Source organism: Chiroxiphia lanceolata, chromosome 1, assembly GCF_009829145.1.
Source record: "Chiroxiphia lanceolata isolate bChiLan1 chromosome 1, bChiLan1.pri, whole genome shotgun sequence".
NCBI lineage: Eukaryota > Metazoa > Chordata > Aves > Passeriformes > Pipridae > Chiroxiphia > Chiroxiphia lanceolata.
The window spans coordinates 110833325-110857225 of record NC_045637.1 but is presented as its reverse complement, the minus strand read 5'-3'; the positions used below and the strand labels follow the sequence as shown (position 1 = coordinate 110857225).

Here is a 23901-nt window from a genome sequence, read left to right as displayed (position 1 = left end):
AGAAAGCCATTCAGTCTAATGATGCTAAGTAGCATGCTTTATCCCTCTTTCAGTGAGCATCAGCTCAAGCCACCAAGGATTTTAAAATGCCTTATTTTAGATTATCTGTTGGTCCATTCATTCCCTCCCTTCCCCCATTGATTATAAGAACAAACCTTGCTAGGCCAACTTGCTCATTTATTTCCTTTGTGAGTTCTTACTGTTTACCCTCCTGAAATATATAAAAACTACAGACTGCAGTAACTATACATTTCTGATCAATATCTTGTTAAATATGGCCTTTTCATGACTTTCCATATGCAAATTCCTGCTTTCTGAAATAGTGAGCCAACTTGAAGAGCTGCTAAGTAATGACAAAAATAGCAAGCTGTGATTATTGCTTAATAGGAAACTCACTGAAAGAGTAATTTCTAACCGGATTGATAAAGCAGATGAGAGTATTCTGTATGAAAGGAGAACAAATCTGTAGAAGGCTGGATTATGCAATCGACCTTCTTCTCTCCCCAGCATCTCTGGGTCTGGGAATTCAACCCTATCAGTACTATTCCTCCTATTTAGGGCTTGTTGCCTCCTGGGAGCTTGCAGGATTCCACGGAGGAGAGTGTTGGACTCTGTTCTGATGATGAGAGTCAATAAAGGCAAACTTGGCTAAACAGTGTCCCAACTTCATCAACTGCCAGACGCTCGGGAGAGCTGAGCTTTCAGTCAAGCTGAGTGGTGTGCCAGGGTCTGAATCAGGCTGAGTGGCTTTTGAAGGGTTGATTGGGAATTGAAATAGCTCTTTCACATTGCAGATTAGTCATCTCCAAATGATAGCATGCCTGCAACAAGTTTCTCGTCAGATCTTCTGACATTACTCATTGACACCTGTCCTTGTTATAGAACTAAGGGTATTTTGGTCTCTTGCCTTCTCCCCCGAGTCTTTCAGCTTTCTGTTATCGTTCTCTGTTAGCAAGATAACCTAAAACACTGCATCTACAAGAACAATTTGTTCCAAGCTGGCTCCTTGCTGAGTCAGATCCAGCAGGCCCAGGAAATGGCATTATTCAATCAAATTAGACTTTATTGGCATGTTATTCCAGTCCACTGAATGCTCTGTGCAGTGCTGATTCTGTCTTAATTAAAAAAAAACAAACCTACAACTTTTTTTTTTTTTTTGTTTAAGCTGCAAATCTTCAGGCCACCCCTATCCTTTTCCTGCTATTTTCCAGCTGAAGTCAACACACAAAATCTCATGCTGTGGGAGTTCTTATCTTTATGAAGAACTATTTGGACTCATTTTGCTCCCACAATGTTCCAGAGAACCTTAGGGATGCTCCTAATTTATTTTTTTTTTTCTGGGGACTGCACCTTGCTGTCCTCTGGTGCTTTCATTGGTGTGCATTGCCGAAACACTGGGAATCATGTAGCAAAGGAAAACAGCAGACAGGAGGAGGTTCAGTGCTCCCAGCTGACTGTTTATACCCCATAGATAGACATGACCCTTTGCCTCACATTGCTAAGGATTTAAGCCAATGGAGAAAGGAGGCATTTCACCACCTCTGTTGGAGTCCAAGTCTTCTAACTTCACAAAAATAATCCCATGTCCCAGAGCAAAAAATGTCCTTTTTGGTGTTTTGCTAGTACCTGAATGGTCCACAGTCAAAGGAGGGAGGCAGGGACATGATGGTGTAAGCCACAGGCAGGAGGCTGAGCAATAGGATCAACAGCAACAGTCCCATGTAAAAATTATTAGACTTGGATGCTTTGAAGACTCTTTCGTGAGGGACATTGCTACTCATAACAGCCCAGCACTGAAAATACATGGAGGTTAATAAGCGCAGCACGTTTATACCCACGAGCCCTGGCGCGTAAAAGGATCCCATCCTGAAAAGGAAAAGAGAGAGACAGGTGCTGGTTTTTGACAGGCTGGAAGGTTTTCTGTTTTCAAAAGCAGGAAGACAACTGTTCATGTGGTGGCAAATGTGCCCATAAATGAAGTCTGAGTGGGCTTTATGCTACCCCGTGCTCCCAGAGGAGAAGCCACCTGCATCCTTATTAGGGTATGGTCCCATGCATTGAGGACCAGTGAGGACTTAGACTCTTAGTGGTTGCAAAGAATGATTTTCAGTTTGTGACAAAAATGGCTTTGAGTCAGCTTGGAGAATGTCAGGTGCATCTAACCCGTACAGGGAGACTCTCTTAAATGTGCAGAGATGTTGTAGTGTTGTAACAGTAAGAAATTATCAGTCCATGGCAAAAGGAACTTTCCTCTCAGAGTAGGTGAGGATGCTCTTTCCTGTTGCCTGTTGCCTCTGGTGCTGCCACAATAGGGCAAAGCAGTTCCCATTTGCCCTCCCTTGGGGCAGTTCTGTGACATGCCCCTCCTGCCCAGTTTGATCTAGCTGGCTCTATGCCCACCCTTCCAGTGATGTGTAACCTCGTGATTCCCCCCAAACCCTTTCTAAAGTCTACCCCCAGCACATGGACCTAGTCCTCTTGGATAAGTAAGCTGGCATTTTTAAATTTTCACTTCTATAGTCAAGCACAGAAAGCCAAACAATCAGAAAAACCAGAACCCAAAGGTTTATCTAGTTGGCTTTTTAACTCCACTGACAGGTTTTTTAAATAAGAAACGGGAAAAAAAAGTATCTTACCAAATCATTCCCTGGTTGAAAACCAAACCCAAAACATTGCCGCTAATGTCAAACTCTGCATAGGACGGCTGTATGGGAAAAGAAAGGAAAGTGTGTTGTTGCTAGAGGTACCTGCTTTTGTTTTCTGCTGGGTATCTGATGCTTATTTAAAGCTGGTAAGAAGGGATTCCTGGGAGGGCTCCCTCTGTGTGCATACTGCTTGAATGACCAGCAGCACTGTGGTGAAAGCAGAATTGGAGCTACTGTGCTGTGGGCTGCTGCTTCTCTCTTGGTTTGCTGAAAATTGGAAAGATATATGGAGGTGCTTAGAGCTGCTCTATGTTTATCTCTCCCTGCTAATATAATGCCAGCTGCAAGCAAAGGAGCCATGGCAGGGGACTAGGTTTAAACTCCAGCTGGTGTATCTGGTTATGGACTTACAGTTCCACGGTGGTAAAGTACTGAATGCTTAGATGATGATAATGATGAGCTGGAGGGCAAATGCTATGCTGGATATATCCATGTACCCAGGTCCAAGCTGCTGAAGAACAGAAATATAGGCAAAGGGACAGAAATATGGGGGAATATATGACCTGATGGGTATTTGGTGACATTTTACTATGTGCTAGGTGATAGGTTGCTCCATATAAACCAGTATTGTAACTATCTGATGTGGGTGCTAATAGTGGCAGGTCCAGAACAGGTTTTCCAGACCACTCCCAGTAGGACAGCTAGGGAGTGGGTGCACTGATCTAATTGTAATCTTGCAAGGTACTTCCATCTCTCTCTGAATCCATCTGGTTTTGTCTCCTCTTACGTGAAACAACAGACTTCCCTCTGCTCCTCCATTATTTTCTTCTGTGTTTTGTGCAGCTGCAGTACTGGCTGCTTTGGTAATGTAGCCTTTAGGAATACCAAAGAGTCCAATGCTGTTGTGAGTTACACATACATGAGAGGGCAAGGAAATGCTGCTTCCCCCACTGCAGCAGAAGTAACACCAGCTTCCAGCATCGATCAGAAGATGGTGCTGTGAGTAAAGCAGGTTACTGCCTGCAGGGTGGGCGATGAACGGGAAGTTCTGGGGCTTTGAGAAGAGGTATAGAAGGGCCCAAAGGTTTGGAGTTATAACAACGGAATGAATAACAGATTATTTTTTTTAACTCAGCGTCATGTTTTAAAGTCCTTAGGTGAGGATGGAACTGATTGATCCAGAAAAGTGATGCAGATACTATCTACACCAATGAAATTATCAGACAAGACCAGAGGGCCACTGGAAGCATTCAGAACAAATTCATTTGTAACATTTGACCAAATGGCCCTAAATTACTTATATCTTCTCAGCTATAAGATACTGACTTACAAATCCAGCCTCTAGGTCCCAGCACCAACAGTAATTCACAAATCTCACAAAGCAAGCTCGGATGAAATCTCCCACCAGAATGGTTATGAAGGTCACCAGGATATCGGACACAGTGAGCCTCACGAACTCCTGAAATTTAAAAGAAGGGAAAAAACCATTTATGTCCCATAATTTCAGTAGTGGATTCAGGACTGTATTTTTTTATTAGGCCATTTGTCTTTATATGACAGTTACCTTCAGAAAAGCATAGCACGAGCAAACTCCCTGCCTGTTTTCAAACACTCGGCAGTGCCTAAGTTTTACCTTTGTGTTTGGGAACTACAAGCTCCGTTACAGCTGTTAGACCTGATAGCTGCTGCTGGCATTATTGACTGCGCTTTTACGCTGTGGCAGCTCATAAAATTGGAGCAGAATGTTAATGCTAGCAATAACGCTGATGTAAAATACATATACACCAAGAGTAATTTTGATTGTGCATCACTCTGGTATGGCTCAGCTCCTTGACCTTCACATGGACTCCCGAGGAAAATGCTCAGTTGTAAACAAGAGCTATGAGTAAGTGTAGACAAGGGAGATGGGCAAGACAAAAAAGGTAAAATTGCAGGTGGAAGTAACGCTTGTCAGATGGAGATAACCAGTATCCCAAGGATTCTAAAGGAAAGACACAAGAAAAGGTTTAAAAGTCTGGGGAGTTAAAAAACAGCTCAGTTGCACTGCGGATCAGCCCTTTCTGAGGAGTGATGGTGGTGGGTCTTCTCCCACTTGACTGAAAACCACTCAGCTAGTGAAGACCCGCTGTGTGTGTACAGGAATGCATAGCCTCGTAGCTTGGCAAGCCTAACTATGTCAGCCAATAAACAATTGCTTTTACTTTTTAAGCTGTGCATAGTGTGGCTGCTGAACTTCTTGGTGCAAGGTAAATGCAGGGTGGTGAAATTGAGCACTTGAAGGCCACCCTGCATGCCTTTCAAGGGGGTTACTTTTGCCTAATTTTGTTCTCGTTCCATGGCCTCACCACGTGTTATGGGTTGGGACATGTCAGGAGTTCCCTTGAGGCATGTCCTCTGACTGGGTTTTACTCCTGCACCAAAGCCTCTCTGCAATGTGAATGAAGTGCAGCAATAGATGGAGAAGAGCAGTTTGCTTCAAAGGCACAGTCATGATCTGAACAAGAACATGATGCAGGCATGGCTGCAGACTACCCAGCCTTTTGTGCTCCTCCTGGCAAGTGCTGCAGAGCTGTGTCTGCCCTGGTTGCTTCAGCTGAGGATTTCACTACCGAGGCTTGAGAACCATGGCCAAGAACTTGCATTGCCTTGGTGCTGCTATATGAGAGTAGGCAAAAGATGTGTCATTTGTGAGGAAAACTTCAAGCCTGGAAATGCTAAAGACATCAACAAGAAAAACAAAAAAATGAATCACCCCAAACCAACACAGAGACTTGCTACATAACAAATTTCTTACGATGCCAACAGTTGTCTCCCAGCAGGGTCCCCTGGGCACATCTGCAGGGTCAAGGGGAGGTGGTGTAGCAGTGCTGTCATTCCCCACAGACAAGTTGTGGTGGCCAAGCAGTGTCCAGTACGTGATGTTCTTTACCACGTCCTCTTCCGCCAGCTGCAACAAAGAGACCCCCATGGCTAAAAACATCACAAAATAGAGGTCTCAGTGGATATGTTTGGAGAAATGCAAGGCATTGGGCTCCCCTTTACCAGTTACCACCCATCATATAAGGCACTGCTTACAACAGATTTTATAATCTGGCTATAGCACAGAAACTGCTTCCCTTGGCCAGGAGCAGGGGAGCAGCAGCCCTTCCAGACCGAGAGTAGGTTGAGACTCCATGAGTTTTGGGGAGCAAGCAACCTGCTCCCCACAAATGGAGGAGTCAGACCTCTTTCAAAACTACTGTGTGCAGAGGGAGCCTCTATCCAGTCCTCCTTCCTCACATTCCTCGTAATTTTTCAGGGCAGAGTAAAACACCTAAAATTCCTCTAATTCTTCTCAGCTTAAAACAGGGTAATTTTTTCTGTGGATCAGTTAGACGTTTATCCTTTCCTGCAGTTATCTGCCCACAACACACTACCAGGATAATGTTAAAGAGGGGAGGCAGGGAAAGAGGATTATAAACTACATCCTTGGGGTCTGTGTTAATAGAAATTGCACACAGTGTCTGATGGAGAAAAAAATCGAATTACCCTAACATGCTGTGATTATAGGAGACAGTAACCATGCTTTTTTCAGAGCTGTAAAGAGAAGCTGGAGACTCTGCTTGGTGAGTCTCCTCAGGGCGCTGCAGACAATGCTCACGAGGACTGGGGACAGAGGAAGCACCTGCTGCAAAGGGGGTGATTGTGCCTGCAGACTGTGGGGACAAGGTGCGCTCACCCTCGACTCTGGAAAATGCTAGTGGACATGGCTTTTTGGCTCAGTTCTTACTTTTTCGTTGACATCATCCATCAAGGCCAACAAAAATGTGTAGAGGTTCCCAAGGAAGAGCGCAAAGATCCTCCCCAGCTGCCATTTCAGCCCAATGCGGGGATGGTAATTTTCTAGTGCAGCGATGGTTTCAAACAGTGGAGGGCAAAACATGCCCAGCAAGGACATCACAATTTCAACCTGCCACATGAGGAAAACGAGATAACTGCTAGTAGTAACAACAGTGACTATCTTACTTCGACCAGAGCGGGGGCTGCCGGCAACTGGTTGGATATTTTTGAAGGATTTATGAAGGGGAGAGAATCAAAGCAAACTCAGTTTCTGGCTTTGCTTAGTGTGCAGGCAGCACAGCGTCAGACTTCAGGGCTGGGTTGCACGACTTGCTCTTGCAGGAGCACTTTTGCTGTTATCTCAAAGCTCTGAAGGATTTGTTCCCTGTCAGTCCAGACTCATGAATATTTAGGTTCCTCAAGTACCTTGTAGTACTGCTTGCATCAGCTCCGAGGTTCTTATTTTAGTTTTGGAGGAAGCGCGAGATTGGCCCGTGTGCCTAAAGATAATTAGTTGATGCTAATGTTTATTTTCCACGTTCAGCACCTTTGCTTTTGCAATAGGTATTTGCAGATTTGAATGGAAGCACATCAAGGACTCAGTTTTGCAGCTTGGGAAAACATGTCTTAGTGGCATCTTTTTTCCTGTTTATCATGCGAGATAATAAGTTGTACTGTGGTCAGTGATGTCATTGGCCAGTCAGGGTTAGCTCAGGCATGACTTACAGGCTCTATGTTTTTTTACAGCCCTACGGTGTCCATTGGCCTGTAGAGGACTTTGTTGGTACAGGTGCAGTCAGTCTCTGACTCACAGGTCTCTTCTCTGTGCTTTTTTTTCCAGGACAAGAAATAGTACCCAGAACACTATTTTTTTACATTTCAGGTTGTCACCAGAAAGTTATCAGGTTATCACCAGGAAAGTTCACTGTAATAAATCAAAGCATTTTGAGAGCAGGTGCTGTCTTGCTAAAGTTTTCCGTGGGAATTGTGAAAATGCACGGCTTTGGATTTAATTTGGCTTTGATATATAAATACATGATAATGTAGTATACGTTGAAATTAAAGCTTTCCATAGGTTACATTTTTGTGTGTGTGTGAAGAGCTCGAAGGTTTGAACTTTTCATTCCAAAATCAGACACAGAAAAATTTTGACTACTGCAATTTTTCTTCAGATTCTAAAATCTTACTCCCATAATTCAAGGTGGATGATAAGGATTAGAGTTATGTCTGATTATGGACATTGCTAACACCCAGAGAGCTTTCTAGTACAACACGTTGTAAGCGTTAACATGCAATTTGATTCTTAAGATGGTGGTCAGTGTTGTAAGTGCCAAAGAGCCATTGATTCTTATTATGATTTACTTTAAGACTATTTTCCCCTCTCTGCAGGAGGTGTTAATTTGTCCTAGAAACTTTCAGTGAGACCAATGTGCTTCCCAGCTACAACAAGTGCAAAGGTACTGAAGGAAACTAGTAAACTCTGGTAGTGAATCTCTCTACCTTGGATGCTGACCTCGAGCTGTTGCAACGATTATGCTGACGTCCAAGGCAAATTATCTCAGCAGAAAACTGGAAGCAAAGTTTCCTTACCTCATTTCTTTCATACCATCCCGCATTTTGCATTTTGGAAAATGTCTGGGAGCGTTTCACCACAAAATAAATGAGGTAGCCACTCCCACACAAGCAGCAGATGATGAGGACATTGGCCAAAACCCGCAGGAACCTTCTCAGGTGGATATTCTCATCCTTGTTGCTTTCTTGTTCATCTACAATAGACTCCTGAAAAAACAGGGGTGCTCAAAGAATTGGAATGAATATCTTGCAGCACCAAGCATAAGGCGACATCAGATGTTTTCTCACCCTATGAAATGCAATCCCATGCTATTTTGGCTATATTCAACTTGGTAGTTTGTGTTCAATTCAGGCTAAGCTTCATACAGGCATCCTGGTTGGACTGAAAGATATTAAATGGCAAGGGAACATGGTGGGGGAACTGCACTCTAAAGTAACACATTTTTTTTTTAAAATCCTAAAGAAGAGAGTTAGGGGGACAAGGGCACAGAAGCTGGAGCTGCCATGGATCAGCACCATAACCTGTACAGATGGAGAGATGCTGTGCAGGTATCCAGATTTCCCCTTAAACCTCTGCCATGGCAGGCACTGGGAGCATCCCCAGAAGCAGATGAGGAAATGCTGATTAGGTTTACCTTGAAACTGGTGGTGATGGATGCAAACTTGTTGTCTGCTGTCTCTGCATTGCCAATGAGATAGTCCCAGCTGGTGAACATTTTCCAGCTGAAAACGAAGTTGTCATCATCCCCATCTACTGTACTTTCATTGGCATTGCGTGCCATCCTGCATAAGGATGTGTGCAGTGACAAGGTCAGACAGTGTTTCACAGAGCCACTATGTCTCCTTCAGCTTTGCAGAACAGCACCAGTGGATTACTGGTGGGTAAGATGGAGTGGGATGACCATTCTCGAGGTTTTGGAGTGACTAATATGGACCATGAGACCTCAGGTTTAAAGTGAACTCAACTGTCAAATGGTGTCTTCAGGGCTACGCAGGTCTTGTATTAAAAACAGTAACATAGAAAAAAAACTATTATGGGTGATTAAAGAGGTTAAGGATTGCTGCCACCAGCTAGTACCTGAAGAAAGTCTATTTATGGTGTTTCCAGGTCCTAGGCTACAGTATATGATTATGGCTACCTTTAGTTAGCTAAATTTAGTCAAACCCCCTTGGTGCTGTACAATACACCCACTGCAGCACAAAGTTTTAGTGAGACTTCACTTGCTTCACAGCGCTGGAGCCAAAGAGCCTGCAGCAAGTAATGCAGGGAGAGAAAAAGGATTATTCTTGTTAATCAGCGTAGGAGCAGATATGGCTTCTGCTGTTTCCTCTCTATTATTTGATCCCTGAAATCCTCCTGTAAGTCCCACTAGGCTTCCTAGCACCAGTCCCTCGAGGAAGGCGAGGCAATAGATGCTGCAATTTCATGGCAAATATAGAGAAAATCCCCATGTCCCACTCAAGCCAAAGGCTCAAGAGGCTCTTTCTGCTGCACAACAATAGGGCATGTTTCAGCAGTGATACAAATCCATGGACTTATTCTTTCTTCCAAAGAAAGGAAGACCTTTGCATGGCATGTCACTCAGGCAGAGATAGGAAGTTTTTTTTTTTTTTTTTATTTTGGACTTTGCAGAGACCATCTCAGCAGTGACAAGTGCCTCAGCTGCATCCTCAGTGCCCCGAGGATGCTGCGGGAGCCTCACTGGTGCTTGGGGACAGTGCACAAGGGGCACAGAGATTGTGGCCACTTTTAAGCTCCACTGATTGTTTTAGGGACACATTAAAACAGTCTGGTAGCATTTGGCTCTTTTCCACAGCCCTTGCACCATCTGTGTGACCCACACTGGCTTTCAGGAATGTTTATTTTGCAATGAAAGAATGGAAAAGGAACCTTGGAAATTTACTGCAAGTAACATCTTCCTTCATGTACAAAGTCTACCTATTTGATGGCCCTGTAGTAATGTTGAAAGAAGGATTAAAGAGGTACAGAGATGAGGAGAAGGAAGAAGATGGCTGGAGTAGGAGATGAGCGGGTTCAAAATAGTGCACATGAGTACATGGATGGGACAGGAGAGTGCCCAGGTCTGCCCAGCCCACCAGAGCCGGGGTGGTGGATGGGGAGGCCAAGTGCATGAAAACAGCAGGCACACAACCCCCTTTCCACCCATCCAGTAAGGCTGGACCAAGTCATGAGCCGTGCCCATGGAGGGGGACCCAGCTGCGAGACACATCTGGGTGGGTTTTACAGAGAGGACAATGTCAGCTTACTTACGATCTGATAACAACCATCAGGCTGTAGCCGAATACACTGATCCCAACCATGAAATACGCCATTGGCAGCCTGTATTTTAACCAGCCAATTGTCCTCTGGTTGTTGTAGTAGCCATAAAAGAGTGCTGAGTATTTGATGTAGCCCTGGAGGAAAAGTAAAAGCAATCTTCTGTAAGCTGTGAAGCTTTTCTTCTGCAGGAAAGAGATTTCTAGTGAAAACTGAAGATTTGAAACAAGGAAAACCAACTTGGAAAATTTTTACTGTCTCATTCTTGTCTGTTTGGTGCCCTGTGACCTTTGAGAGCCATCTTCCTAAGAGGTTATCTTCCTAAGAGAGGGAAGATGAGGGAGAGCATGTAAGAGGGTAGTGGCTCAAAACTAAAACGTATTTTTGATCCATCACTGCTTTATCCCTCCCAGAAAAACATCCTTACTGCTCTTTGTGGCTGTGGCCCACCTGCTTCTCTAAGCCAATATCAAACACTTGGATCTTATAGAAATGCTGTAGCAGAGGGCTTTCCCACCATGATAGGAATTTTTTCCTTTCAGGTAGGAGGCAACTGACGCTTAGTACTTTGCAGATTTAGTTCCTTTTACTGGCTGCCACCTGCAGAGCAAATATAACTACAGAGTAAAATCAAAGCATTACTTTCCTGTGGAAAGCAGAGTTCAGACAAAATATCAACCATGTTGTCTCAAGACCTATTTTTTGCTGTACAAACTGCTAAGTACTCAACGACCTCCTAACCAGCATTAGCAATCTCTCCCTATTTTTCTGTTGTATCTCATCCAAGTTGATGTGTATCATTACATATTGTACTTCTCTATTTTTTGCTTGTTGTCTTTAATCTTATTAGTTAAGTGTACTTAGTCAGTCTGGCCACGATAGTTGAGCAATCTCCCCTCTCATCAAGCCTTTGGAAAGACCAAAATTGAGACATAACTTGAAGCTCATATCAGAGGCTGTGTAATGGATTTTGTTTAGAGACATTGAATGGTTTACATGGGAAGGGACCTCTGGAGGCCATCTAGACAATCGCAAAACTAAGTGTTGTTGCTCAGAGCTGTGTCCAGCTGAGCTTTGAAAATCTCCAAGGATGGAGATCCCACAACCTTTCTATGCCTCCCTTCCAGTATTTGACCACCTTCACTTAATTAAATTAAGCTCCCCCAAAATGCTAGGTTTTTCTTTCCTAATGTAATAAAAATCTTTGGTATCCCTGAGTGCCACGTTAGCTACATGTTTGCATTGAACAAAGTGCAGTGCCACAGGTGCAGGACCACTCTGCATGTTTTCCTGTCAGTGCTTCTGGGCCACTGGGGGAAACACAGGAAGCCCGTGACCAGCACACCACCGAACATTTGCTTGGGGCGTAACCTATCATATATAATGTCTGCTAGGGAGGTGTGGTGAAAAAAACTGTGTAAAATATAATGCCCCTGGAAGGCACTAGTGAAGTTTGTTTCTCAGCTTCTAATTTCCAATCCTTTGTCTTTTTGATTCATCACATGCTGGGGACTGAAAAATTAGTTTCTCTGCTTACATCATCCAGTATGTTCTTTAAACTCCATTTGTGAGACATGGCGTCCAAGTGAGATTTATTTCTTTATACTCCTCTAAAAATCCATGGTGTGACCTCCTTGCTGCCAAGGCATACATTTCCTGAGCTCCTCTTTCTTGAAAGGTATTTTTCAGGATCACAGTATTGACTCTTCATTTTATGCCTGTTCTGAGATATATTTCCCCATCGCACCTCTCCTGTGGAGCATGCTGGAATAAGCATCTATTAATTTTCAAAGGGCAAGCCTCTGCAAAGGGCTTCATTTGACATCTCCTGGCTGCAGAGGATATCGGTGTACATTGTTACCCCATAGCTGGAGATGGCCTCTCAAGTTTGCATGGTTGCTCCCTTAGGTCAGGCAGCAAGGGAATGGGTACTGGATGGAGACCTGTATGGCAGAGGGGTTCGGAGGATCAAGGCCTCAGTGAGGCAAGAGACTGGCAAGTCATAGGAGCCAGCCTTTCATGCAAGGACACAGACTTATACAGAGGCAATTTTCCTTACTGATATATCTACAGCTTATGGTCTTGTAGACAGAATCAGCAGCTGCAGTTCAGCAGCACTCCTTCAGATTTCTTTGTTTGTGTGTTTGGGGATTTTATTTTGCCTGGGCTTTTTTTTCTGGATTAATGAGTTTAAATGCTGCCTCTTGTATTTTTACAGTGCACTGCTCAAACGAGCTTTTCATTCAGTGCAATGCTATTAAAAATGTCCATTATTCATCCTTGAATTTTGAATTGTGGCAAGTAGGTGAAAGGGCTGGGAGAGGAAGAGCTAAAAGGATCCTCAGCAGAGAATGGGGAGTGAATGAAGGCCTGACCCTGATAGGTTCCTGGACACCAGTATTTGAAGCCTTTTTAATAAACTATTTTAAATAATATGGCTTATAATAAAGTAGGGTTTGAGGTGTTGTTTTGGGGGGGTTTTGTGTTTTGGTTTTTTTTTTGGTTGGTTGGTTTGGTTTGGGTTCTTTTAGGTAAGGAAATTTCGATGGAGTTTATTACAGAAGGACTTGATCCCGTGCTTGTAACAGGTGGGCCAGTGCCAACAAACATTAAAAAAATATTTCCAGAAGCACCAACTTTGAAAGTCAGGTCCCAAAGTATTGGTCACAGCATAATCTCTTCACTCCCTGCGCACATCTTTTTTGGGCTACCTGGTAAAAACACTTAATCTCTTTGGCCTAATTCTTCAAAGGAACTGGGGTGGGAGGTGAGTTGCTGTTGCAGCCAAGCACTAAACAGATGGCTGAAAACTTGGGTTTTCCCTTTGGGTGCAAGTCATAAATTTTGGTTCCTGCTTCAGGCTCATATAAACACATCAGGGGAACAGGGAGGGCACCTATGTGAGGAGCAATCCTCTTTCTGAGGCTATGAGCAAGTTCAGTGGTCTGGCAATGTGCTCCCTGCTCATGAAGGGGGTTCACAGCTTTAAGTCACCTTCTAGCTGCCTGGCTAGGAGCAGCTCCAGCCTTTCACCTTCATTTTGGCTGCCTTTGGCTGCCTTTTGAAGTGGAAGTAGAATGGCTTTTGTGTATACATACACACGTGTGACGTATGCCAGCCAGCACTTTTGTATATGGAAGTTGTTCAAATCCATATGCAAGTGTCTGCATGTGTATGTGCTGTTTTGGCCAGAAATCTCTGGGTGTCCACAAAGATTTTGTTGCAACAAAAGACAGGTGTCTTCAGCTTCTGGAAAAAGTAGGTGCTGGTGTATCTTAGAACAAATTTATCCTTGTAGCACTACTAACTTCTGAAGGGTTTTAAGAGGTATTCAACTGATCTTTGATGATTAACACTCATGTGCTTACCTCAAAATCCCAAAGTACTGAAAAATCCATAGCTGTTGCTTGTTCAGCCCGGGGTACAGTTTTCCTTGGCATGCTCCCATACGGCATTCCCATCAGGACCTGGAGAACATTAATAACAGTGATGGATGTGTAGTATAACACACCAAACAGATTTTAAAGGTTTTTTTCTTAATGAGTCTCTTTTGGTTTGCTTTTGGCTGATTTTCTTTTTCATTGTTGTTGTTGATTTTAATATATATTTTATTTCTTAATACTAAAGCAGCAGTTTAAAATATTTAGAATTAATTTCATCCAAATAACCAGAGGATTTCCCTCTCCCTGGCCACATCCATTGCACAGGAAATATTTTGCCAAGGAGGAATTTTATCCTTCAATGAACAGCTTCAGTTGAAATGTCCTTAGTTTAGCAAGAAGTTCTTTGATTGAACTTCATGGGTCTAAGGCAATAAAGGGATTAATTTCATCTATTTATGCAGGGCTCCTCCTCTGAGAGGAGTCAAAAGCACTGGGTTGAGCTTGCAGTATATTTTGTATTATATAGTCTTGAACTGAAAAATGTTCTCAAGGTGAGGTAGAAGGCAATTAGATTTGGGCAAAAAGATGCAAAGAACAGTTTCAATGGCACTGCCTGTCCTGATGGCACCATGTGAAGCAGGTCTTGCAGCTGGTCCAGCAGCTGTTGAAGTCCAGACAGAGAATGGCAAGGGCTATGGAAAGTTAATATATTTACAAGCAGACTCTGACTGGTGCTTATACCAAAATATCTCATTAGCATTCATGGCTTAGAAAGGTCCTAGCATATAACTATCACTTATTTTTTAGGGCTATCTAATTACATTCAAAATAATTTATGATTAAATGTTTATTGCCCAACTATTCTCCATATTGTAACAGCTCAGTAGGCAATGAGTAACAGTATGCATCCTTTAGAGGCGAAGGCTTCTACCATATGCATAGTTCCTAACAAAACACATTTATATTGTTCAGTGCTAATGGTTATGTCTCTTCATCCTGGGAGGAAACTGAGCTTTCCCTTTTGATAGTGTGAGCAAGTACATTAAGGAGAACAAAAGCACGGTCCTCAGGAGAGACTCTGCTCTGCAGTTTTGCTTCATAAAATTCTGCATTGAACAGAACAGATGCCACTGTCTGTGGATTGCACAGCCTTTAAATACTGCACCGAGTAATTTAGCCAGAGCTGTAATGGCTACATTAAAAAAATCTTCAATAAATGATCATATAAATTTGGCTATGAGATCCTTTTCCTTCTCCAAGAAGAGCAAGAAATAGAAAAACTAAAAATAAAACTATTGCTTGTGAATCATCTGAATTGGAAGGCTATTTCCCAAGCAAATGTTAGTTGGCAAAGTGATGGGAAATTTTTTGTCTATTCCCTCAAGAGCTCCTCCTGCAGGACTGTGCCATGGCTGCTGTTCCATGGACATGCCCTTCAGAGGGCCCAAAACGGGAGTTCTTAATTACTTTCTGAGCACAATCCATTTCTTATGGCTCTTGCAAACCAGATCTTGTGTCTAGGATTGATATGTCATGTTTCTCACTTTAGCCAAAACGTAAAACTAGTCTTAAATTAGGTTTTTGAGCTCCTGTTTCAGCTGCTAGATGGGCAGCTAGTGTTTTAGGTCTCCTGATATCAATCCATCTTTTGCTTCTGTGTCAGTAACAGTCTTTGTAATCAGTCTTTTGTCCTCATATGTTTCATTTTTCTAAAGCCTGTTATAAGATATTTGTTTGTGTTATCCATCTCATGTTTGCGTCAAGCGCTGGGCAAGATATTACTGAAAGGAGAATTAAGCACTTACCTCTGGAATTATAACCAGTCCAAATATTAACCCAAAAAGGACAAGATTTACTCCATACATCCACCGTAGGAATATGAAGTAGGAAGCGACTGAGGAGCCAAAGTGACCTTAAACCAGAAGACGTTTCATGGTTAGGAGCTTGGGAGGGTTAAACTGTGCTCAGCAACACCTGGACCCCTTTACCCTCAGGTCTCCCCAACATGTTGTCCATGACCCTCCCAACAGTCCCCACAACTGATGGAGGCAGCGATGCCTGGAGCTGCCTGGGGTGCATGCTCCTTGTTTGATGCTGATGCCCAGGGTGAGTGATGATTGGGGACCAGAGAGCTGGAACATTGTTAGGAAGAAGGCAAAGCTGTCTTGCGAAATGTCTCGCTACCACCACAGAGCAACTTCCACTTACTCTCCACTTCCTTTATCTTCATCTCCCAGGGTATGCACTGGGTTTTAAAATTTTCAAAGTCTCTCTTAAATTTCACCCATTTCTGAAACAAGACAACATCACAGTGAGCAGAGAGGTGTGAAGGGAGAGGCTGCTTTCTTTGCAGGGCTTTCTAATGTCAGGGTTTGGTAACATGGCTGGGAGTGGGTGTAAAGGCCAAAGCAAGAACTGTGGTCTGAGTCTGTTCTTTTGGACTATTTTAGAAACACCCTTCAATCTGAAAGCCCCCCAGCCGCAAGCGTTCACATTCATTATCTGAGTTTTAACCATGTCAGGCTTTTGGAAAGCTGCAGCTGAGCTATGAGCTTACCATACTACATGGGGGTAGAAAATTCAGACCTACTCTAGGTTGAAAGAGTTGGTTCAGAACCAACTCTATTTAAAACAAAATCTAATATGATAAAATGCGGAACTTGAATCCTTCCTCATCAGACTAGCAGCTAAACTCCCATTGATTTCATCGTCTCAAGCCTGTCTCTGTTTTGCATTTCTCAATATAATCTCCATGACAACATGCAACTTGGTTACCAGCTTCAGTCTTAAAACACAGCCATCGTTCTCCCTGTTATCTCCTCATCATTGGGGAAGATGAAATTTTATGGGAGTACATGGGGTATTGCAAGAGTTTGACATGGCCTCTCTCCCCGTTAGGGGTACCTTGTCTCACAGATCAAGGTTTTGGAGGTTGCAACCAGAAAGCCATGGTTTTCCCTGCTCCTGCAAACCATCCCTTGCTTCAGGGAAGGTCACAATGGGTGACCTTCAGGTTGGGGTAAATTTCCCCCTGTTCTTTCTGCAATAGATTTGAAGTCAGCTAATATTGTTTTGAATGAGGACAGGAATTTTTCTTCAGACTTCCTGGTGCCTCTTTTGCTAAACAGAGGTTAATAAACCCACAAACGTACTGAATGCCTGACTGAGTATCAAGCCTTTCCTTGACATCATTGCAGCACTTACCTTTGCCATCATCATCTTATATGCATACAACTTTTTGCCCTTCCCTTTTCCCAGAGCTCCTTCAAACTTCTCTACAAAAGCTTGTGCCTCCCTGATTGAAAAATAAACATGCAGGTTATTAAAACAGCAAAGGGGTCTTTAGCTCTTCACATCTGCCTCCAGCAGTGGGATGACAGCTATGCTTGTGTGAAGCTTGATTTCTCTCCACACCCCGTTGTGCATATGGGGTTCTGGCTGCTATCTGCTGCTGGTGTTGCTGTGCCATGTAGAGCTTGCATGCTCATCTGGGACTACGTAGGAGGTCCCCAAAGCACTTATGTTCATGTAGAGATGTGCCCCAAATATTGTTCCACACTTCTCCCTGAGTGTAAACCAAAAGTCCGCCTGTTTCTCTTCCTATAGAGCTCTCCCACCCTGCAGGCCTGTTATAACTTCTCTCTCCTGATGTATAGGTCAAGAAGGAAATAACATTGCCTAGTGAAAGAAACCCCAAGAGGATTCAGAATTTCCCTCCATGAAGACCTCCCTGGATAAATATCAACAATGTGCAGTTGGCCCAATGGTATAATCTCAGCACCAGCGGAATGAGTGTATGCTAGTCAGGAGTAAAATCAAGCTGCAAAATGAAATTAATTTTAGAATAGGATTTCTAAGGGAAATACAGAGAAAATAATCTAAGTAGATGCTGTTAGGGTATGCTGAATTTGTGAATAAAATTATATCATAAATTGGTGTTGCTAATACATCATGAGAAGAGATTAAATTTTAGGAGCTGGGAGGTTGTTTGCAATCCTAAACCTGTGAGAAAGATGGACTTCCACTTGGTAGAAGTAGTTGGCTAGTTCAGCCTTTAACCCTGTGAAAGCCACCTGTGGCCTCATTTGCAAACCTAAAGTGAGATTTCTAAGTCTTAAACATATTGTTTCACTCTCTTTGTGTTTTACATTCCTCGTCTGTGCAATGGGGCTAATAATTTCTTGTCTCAGGGTTGAGTTTATGCATCCAAAATAATTAATGAATGTACAGCATGCTGAGAGCCTTTCTGGAGACTCCTGCATAAGCAATGCAACAGTATTGTTTAGGTTTGTTAGTAGGCAGTAATGATTGGCGTAGTTCAGGAATAAGATGAAAGGGTGGAAGTATGTTGTCAAATATGATCCTAGGTAGAATTTTAGCCAGGATCCTACACCAAAGGGAAAAAGTGCCAGAAATAACTCTGCTTTGCTCTTTTTTTCTTTTCTTTCCTTTCAGAACTTTGGAATTTTAGGGACATAAGAATTTATTTGTAATGAGCTCAGGCTCATAGCATGCCTGTGAGAGAGAAAAGCTACTTTAATGCAGTTTCTCTGTATAGATCTTTACCTAGATTTTCAGAATTAATTGTCAGAGTTCATGGCTCATGATTTTATTGGAAGATGGAACAGGTCATCGCCTTTAGAGTGTAAAAGGGAGAAGCAGAGACACGTGGTGACTACCAGCCTTCACAGCCCCGGTCACTGCAGCTGTGAGCAACTGCTCAGCAAACACGGAGCAAGAGCATCACCACACCCTGTGGGGCTGTGCATGCTTTGCAATGCTATTGTGAAATCTCTCCTGTCAGAAAGGGTTTCAGAGGATTCTTAACCAATAAAGCTGGGATTTGAATCATTGCCTCAATATGAGAATGGTTTGATATGAGCCATTCCCTGTTGACCTGTGGTTTTTGATTTTCCTGGTTTGCCCTTCCCAACCGCCTCCCATTTCCCTGCACTACCAGGTCTCTGCTGTTGCCTGAGTTGTTCCCACATTCAGCAGGGTCTGCATGGCAGTATTAGCTTTTCTCCATAAACCTCTGCAAACAATGTAGCATTTTTTCCAAGCAGACCCGTCTCAGGCCTGTGCAGTAACGTGGCACTTTGCTGCTCTGATTTGTCTGACAACAGACATGAATAAGCAAACCAGGGTATGGAGTTGGCTTTAACAAGTAGCCTGTCAGTAGTGAGTCATTTGGTTTTAAATACAAGGGTAGAATGACCTGGCCATGGGTATCAGTTGAACAGATTTGCACTTTGTCTGTTCTTTGGTTACGGAGGCTGAAAATCAGATTGCACATTTTAACTGCTCATTTAAACCCAGACAGGCTGGCCAGGCTCTGCCCGTCACTTTTTCTGAGACTGTGGTGTTACAGTAGCAGCAGCAGCAAATATACAATTTCAGGGAAAGGCAAAGTGTGTCTGACTACAGTCAGCAAAGACGCCAGGGATGGGGGTTTCCAGTTTGAGGGGTACCTGAGCACCGATAGCTTCTTCACCATCCTCCAGGGCTTGTTTCTCATTGTAGAAATCAGTTTTTTCTTTTGCTCCACCTGCTCCATCAGCATCGCAAGCTCTTCCTCTGACAATGACTCCTCATCAGATGAGTTGGAAGAAGCAGAAGTACTGAATGACACACAAAATAAAGGACAGAATAGAAAAACTCACAGGAGCCAGAGGGAAGGTCTTGCTTGGGGTAAGCACAGTGCCACTGTCCCAGGAATCCCACTCTGATGTGGGCACAGTGCCTCGCCATCCCCTGGCTCAGTGCAGTGCCAGTGCCCTTCCCACTCGGAACAAGGCTGTTTCCAGCCAGAATCATGAGGGGGCAATTGCGCCCCACCGTAATTCACCCAGCATCATGCTTTGGGCTGTACTTCAGCTATATAGAAGCATTGCTGAGGGCTACAGCTGGCTCTGGAGAAATGCTTTTCATGCCTGCAGAACAAAATGGGAGATACGGGGAGAAGCAGAAGGTTGGGACAGGTGATATTTGGAAGAGGAAGAGACTTGAAAACATGAGGGATCCATTTTAACCTTGAACATTTCCACGGACCAACCAAAAAAATGTGTGCAGATCCAAAGTGCTCAAGCTGTCTACCCCCTGCTGTAGGCATTAGGATTCCACTATCTGCACAGATCTGATCCTGGCTGAGAAATGATAGTGACCTGGAAACAGTTTGGTTGTGTGGCATTTTACACTGTGTTCCTCTGTTGTGTCTCTTTTAGGAGAACACAAACTTATTTGCAGTCTATTGGTTTTGCCGCTCTGATCCATAGCCACTAGCATGTCAGTATTACTGCCAGTCTGACACAAGGCACCATAGTCAGAGGTTGTTTAATTACCTGTTTTTCCTGTCTTCTTTCTGTTTGTTCTTCCCCTCATTTCCTTCCTTGGTTGTTTTCTTTTCTTTGTTTTCTGATTCCTTTTGATCTTTGGTAGGAGCCTTTTTGCCTCTCTCTCTCTGTTGGCTTCCTTCCACTCCTGCCTTTTTTCCGTCTCTGTTTTTCCTTTGGTAGTTTTTTCTCCTGGAAGCTCCATTTTGTTGGCAACCATTGTCTTCCTCGTTGCTGTCATCTTCTTCTTCGTCTTCTTTGTCTTTCTCTTTTCCTTTGCTTTGAAGTCTGCTTGCTCTGCCAGTTTCCCTGAGGCGTTGTTTGTTAGCTTTCTTGTCCTTTACTTCATCTTCTGTAAGTGATAAAAACCAATTACTTTGGGATCCATGCTGGCCGAATAAGGATTCATCAGAAAAATGTGGGCAGCCAGGATACCTGATGCAAACCCTGGTGAAGTCAAAAAGCAGGTGCCCGTTGACCTCAGTGGGCTTTGTGTGCATCTAACTCTGGTTATGCAACTCCCATTTAAGATAGTAAGGTTCATTTAGCACATCAGTGACTTTTATGTGACCATAAGAAAATCAGAAATTAGTTACAAATGCAAAAGCCCATCCATCAGAGAGCACAGACAGATATCTTCCTGACATGTAAACACACCAGAACAAAAGAAACAGAAATTGCAGTCTGGTATACAATGTGTAGTTTGTTTGTTGATGTGATGTCCTTGAAAGATGTTTACTTTTCAAGGCTGGGAAGGAGTTCTTCTGTTTATAGAGAGAAAAGGTGCAGCTCAGGCAATATCCGGTTTTGTTTCTCTGAGTTTTCTTTTGTATTGGAGGAGGAGAAAAAGCCCAGATAGTCTCTGAGGCACATTTCATTCTTACTGGCATTGCAAGCTAAACCCCTCTTTTTTTCCAGAAGTCAGAAGTGCTTCTAGTTTCAAGGATTGAAATGGAGCATGATTTAATTGCAGAATGTTATGGAAAGGAGAAAAAAAAAAAAAGAAATCCCCATCTCTTTTACAACCAAGTGCATTAAAATCATTAGTACATTTTCTAATTTTCCAACATTTCTGGTTGATGAAAGTAAAGTGTTCAAACAAATAAAACATTTGTAATTTTGTCTTTTTTTTTTTTTTTTTTTTTTTTTTGCTAGAGTTGAAAGTAATGGAAGAAGAAGTAATGGAAGAAGAAAACTGTGCTGGAATGGGAGCCAGAGTGTTATATGGGGAGCCTAAAAAGTGAGAAAAATAGAAGCAGAAAGAGTTTGAGGATTTGCCTTTTTGTTTTGGTGAAAAGTTAGAAATTGATAACAAGGCAATAGTTTCTGCTTGTTAGTGGTAAAAAAGTAGTAGATGGTGGCTGTCACACTTGACACTGGGAATGAGAAGGAGCTTTTAACTAATTTCTCAGGAGCCATTCGTGGGGTTTCAGTTACTATGTAATTGTCCATCTCAGCTGAATTTCAGTTGTTGATCTAGGTCAAAGGACCACCTATCCTCTTTGGGAAAATGTTCATTTGGAGCAATCAACTGTCACAGTTTTCATTTCAATCCATCAAATATTAGATTAAATGTGAAGAATTCATTTGTTATTTTTATCTTATTGCCTTTTTTGCCTATATGGAAAAGGTGGATATGATTTTAAAAAAAAGAAAAAATCGCAGTCATTTGCTAATTACTTTCTCATATTTTATGGATAATACAGACACATTTGTGAACTATTTTTTGCAGTAATAATTCCATTTATATCACCTATCCAGTGCTGTTACGATCTTACCTCTTAGCTGTCTCTCTTTATTTATACTCTACATGCAGGGTTAAAGATGTTTTTAATCCTGTTATGGGCTTTTCCTGATTTCCCTCACAGCCATCAGTCTGCCTCCAATCCATTTTCATTTTTGTCATCTTGTGGACATGATTAATCAAGATCCCAGTGTATTATGGTCTAAGAAAGCATTACAGGAAGGGCAAACAGACCTTAGTAAAATGCAAAGTGGTCCCAGCCCTGCACAGGGTGATGCCTTACTGCAGTGCTTGATTTACTAGGGTTTGACTCCCAAGCAATGTGGGCTCTGACAGCCTCCTGCTCTGGGAGCATGGATGAAAGGGGACAGCCTACTTAAGAATAGTGGTTTACATATCACTATTATAAGTCACACCTCAAGGGAAAAGTCTGTTTGCTTGCAAGTAGCTCATGAAATAGTTCATACTGTAGAGCAAGTCACAAGCCAGAGAGAAAAAGAAAAGGTATTACCTCTTGTATTTCAAACAAGACCACATTTGTTAATCTCTACATTACCTTCACTCTCTGTGTCACTTTCGACTTCTCCATCAAATTCTATTCCGGCTGCAAGACAAAGAACAAAGAGCAATTACATTTGTTGCTGGAATTTATACACGTGATGCTTTACACAGCTAGCCTTAAGTTCCAGCTGAGCTTGCCAGAATGTCCCTTATTGATTATACATTATATTCTTTTCCTACAGCGATGATCTTAATATTTACTTTAGTCTGGCAGATTGACAAAATTTCCCTGCACAAGCAAGCTGAAATTGTATGATATTTGAGACACTCAAAATGGTGTGCTAGGAAAGTCCCAAGACGTTTAGTCAGGTATTTGGCAGCATCCGAACTGAAATGTTCTCACAGTGATACCAACCATCTTCCAGGATGACCTGTAAAGCACTTTTCTTTTTCTTCCCCATGGCAGCCTCCAGTCTTTTGCACAGACACCGTAGCTGCTATGCTGTGCACGCACACCCCAATCATACACACGTTACTCTCTCTTCCAGTGCCCATGTGCTTGTCTCCTGGGCATTGCAGACAGAAGGGCACGTCCAGCTGTAGGTGACCTCTTTCTCGTGAGCCATGTGGACAGGGAGGGGTGGGAGAGGCAGGAAAAACCAGGCTCTGCCTCAGCCCACCCAAATGCTTTCACTTCTTCTCCCTTCTCCTGGTGAAAAAAGCACCTGTTGGCATTACATTGCATTTCATTATTTAAACATGAAGGAAAGCCCTTTGGTGGGTACTTGGTGGTGTCGTATGAAACACAGACACAAGTCACGTCTGGTTTGGACATAGGCACGTGGCTGGAAGCTCTGAAAGGATCAATTTTCTTAATGCCATATTCTTTATTGACCTGTGTCAATCTGTGTAACCCTGTTACTCATTCTTCTGCACCTTATTAAACTTCTCTGTCAGTGCTCCTTGGGGAGTGGCTGTAGGTCACCTTTTGTCCTCCATGCATGTCCCTTGTAGGGGACTCATGAGCTAATAGATGCAGCAAGGAGTCAGGAGTCAGGATACCAGGATCTCTCTTTCCTTTGCTCCTCTATTCTGTGTGACCTTTGCATACTCATTGAGCTTACTGGTAAAATAGGATAGATTTTCCTTCTAGGTGCTCTGAGGCTTAATTAATTAATGTGAGACCCTCATTTGGAAGGTCCTTTAGTACCACAAAGTATTGTGTTGCATGCTGCAGCTTGCAGTCTTTCAGTGGGCCAAGAATAGGTTTGTCTGAGCACCATCTGCCTCAGCTGTATCTTCCTTAGAAACCATCCGAGGGCACATTCCCAGGGCAGGGTTTCTCTTGCAGTCCTGCAGATAGTGCAAGAAGGTTTCCCAAAAGGAGAGCTTACCCTCACACCATCTATGAAACATGTTTCAGGCACCCCGGCTTGCACAGGTGTCCCTTGGGGGACCTGGCACGGTGACAGTACGCAAAGACTTTTTTCCAAGGGTTGGCAGGGACAGTGTTAATTATCTCCTTCCCTCCCAAAAGAGAGAAATATTGTGGAGATCAGTTTGAGGCTACTGCCACCACTGACTTGTGCAGATGACTCCTGCTCTGGGTCAGGTGCAGTGACTGAGG

At 43.1% G+C, this 23901-nt stretch overlaps 1 protein-coding gene across 1 annotated transcript in view; it reads right to left on the bottom strand.

The window, feature by feature from the left end:
• The window catches only part of TMC2 (transmembrane channel like 2), a 31852-nt gene extending 9117 nt beyond the window's left edge, over positions 1-22735 (bottom strand). The window contains exons 1-16 of the mRNA XM_032686888.1: positions 22690-22735; positions 22330-22377; positions 20039-20381; positions 19169-19318; positions 16902-16992; positions 15906-15987; positions 15503-15609; positions 13683-13781; positions 10309-10451; positions 8672-8819; positions 8055-8243; positions 6415-6594; positions 5440-5592; positions 3976-4104; positions 2637-2704; positions 1627-1866 (exon numbers count right to left, since the gene is read on the bottom strand). Coding sequence (XP_032542779.1) covers positions 1627-1866; positions 2637-2704; positions 3976-4104; positions 5440-5592; positions 6415-6594; positions 8055-8243; positions 8672-8819; positions 10309-10451; positions 13683-13781; positions 15503-15609; positions 15906-15987; positions 16902-16992; positions 19169-19318; positions 20039-20381; positions 22330-22377; positions 22690-22735 — 2216 coding nt within the window. The remainder of the gene's footprint in view (positions 1-1626; positions 1867-2636; positions 2705-3975; positions 4105-5439; positions 5593-6414; positions 6595-8054; positions 8244-8671; positions 8820-10308; positions 10452-13682; positions 13782-15502; positions 15610-15905; positions 15988-16901; positions 16993-19168; positions 19319-20038; positions 20382-22329; positions 22378-22689) is intronic.
• Positions 22736-23901: the final 1166 nt, after the last annotated feature.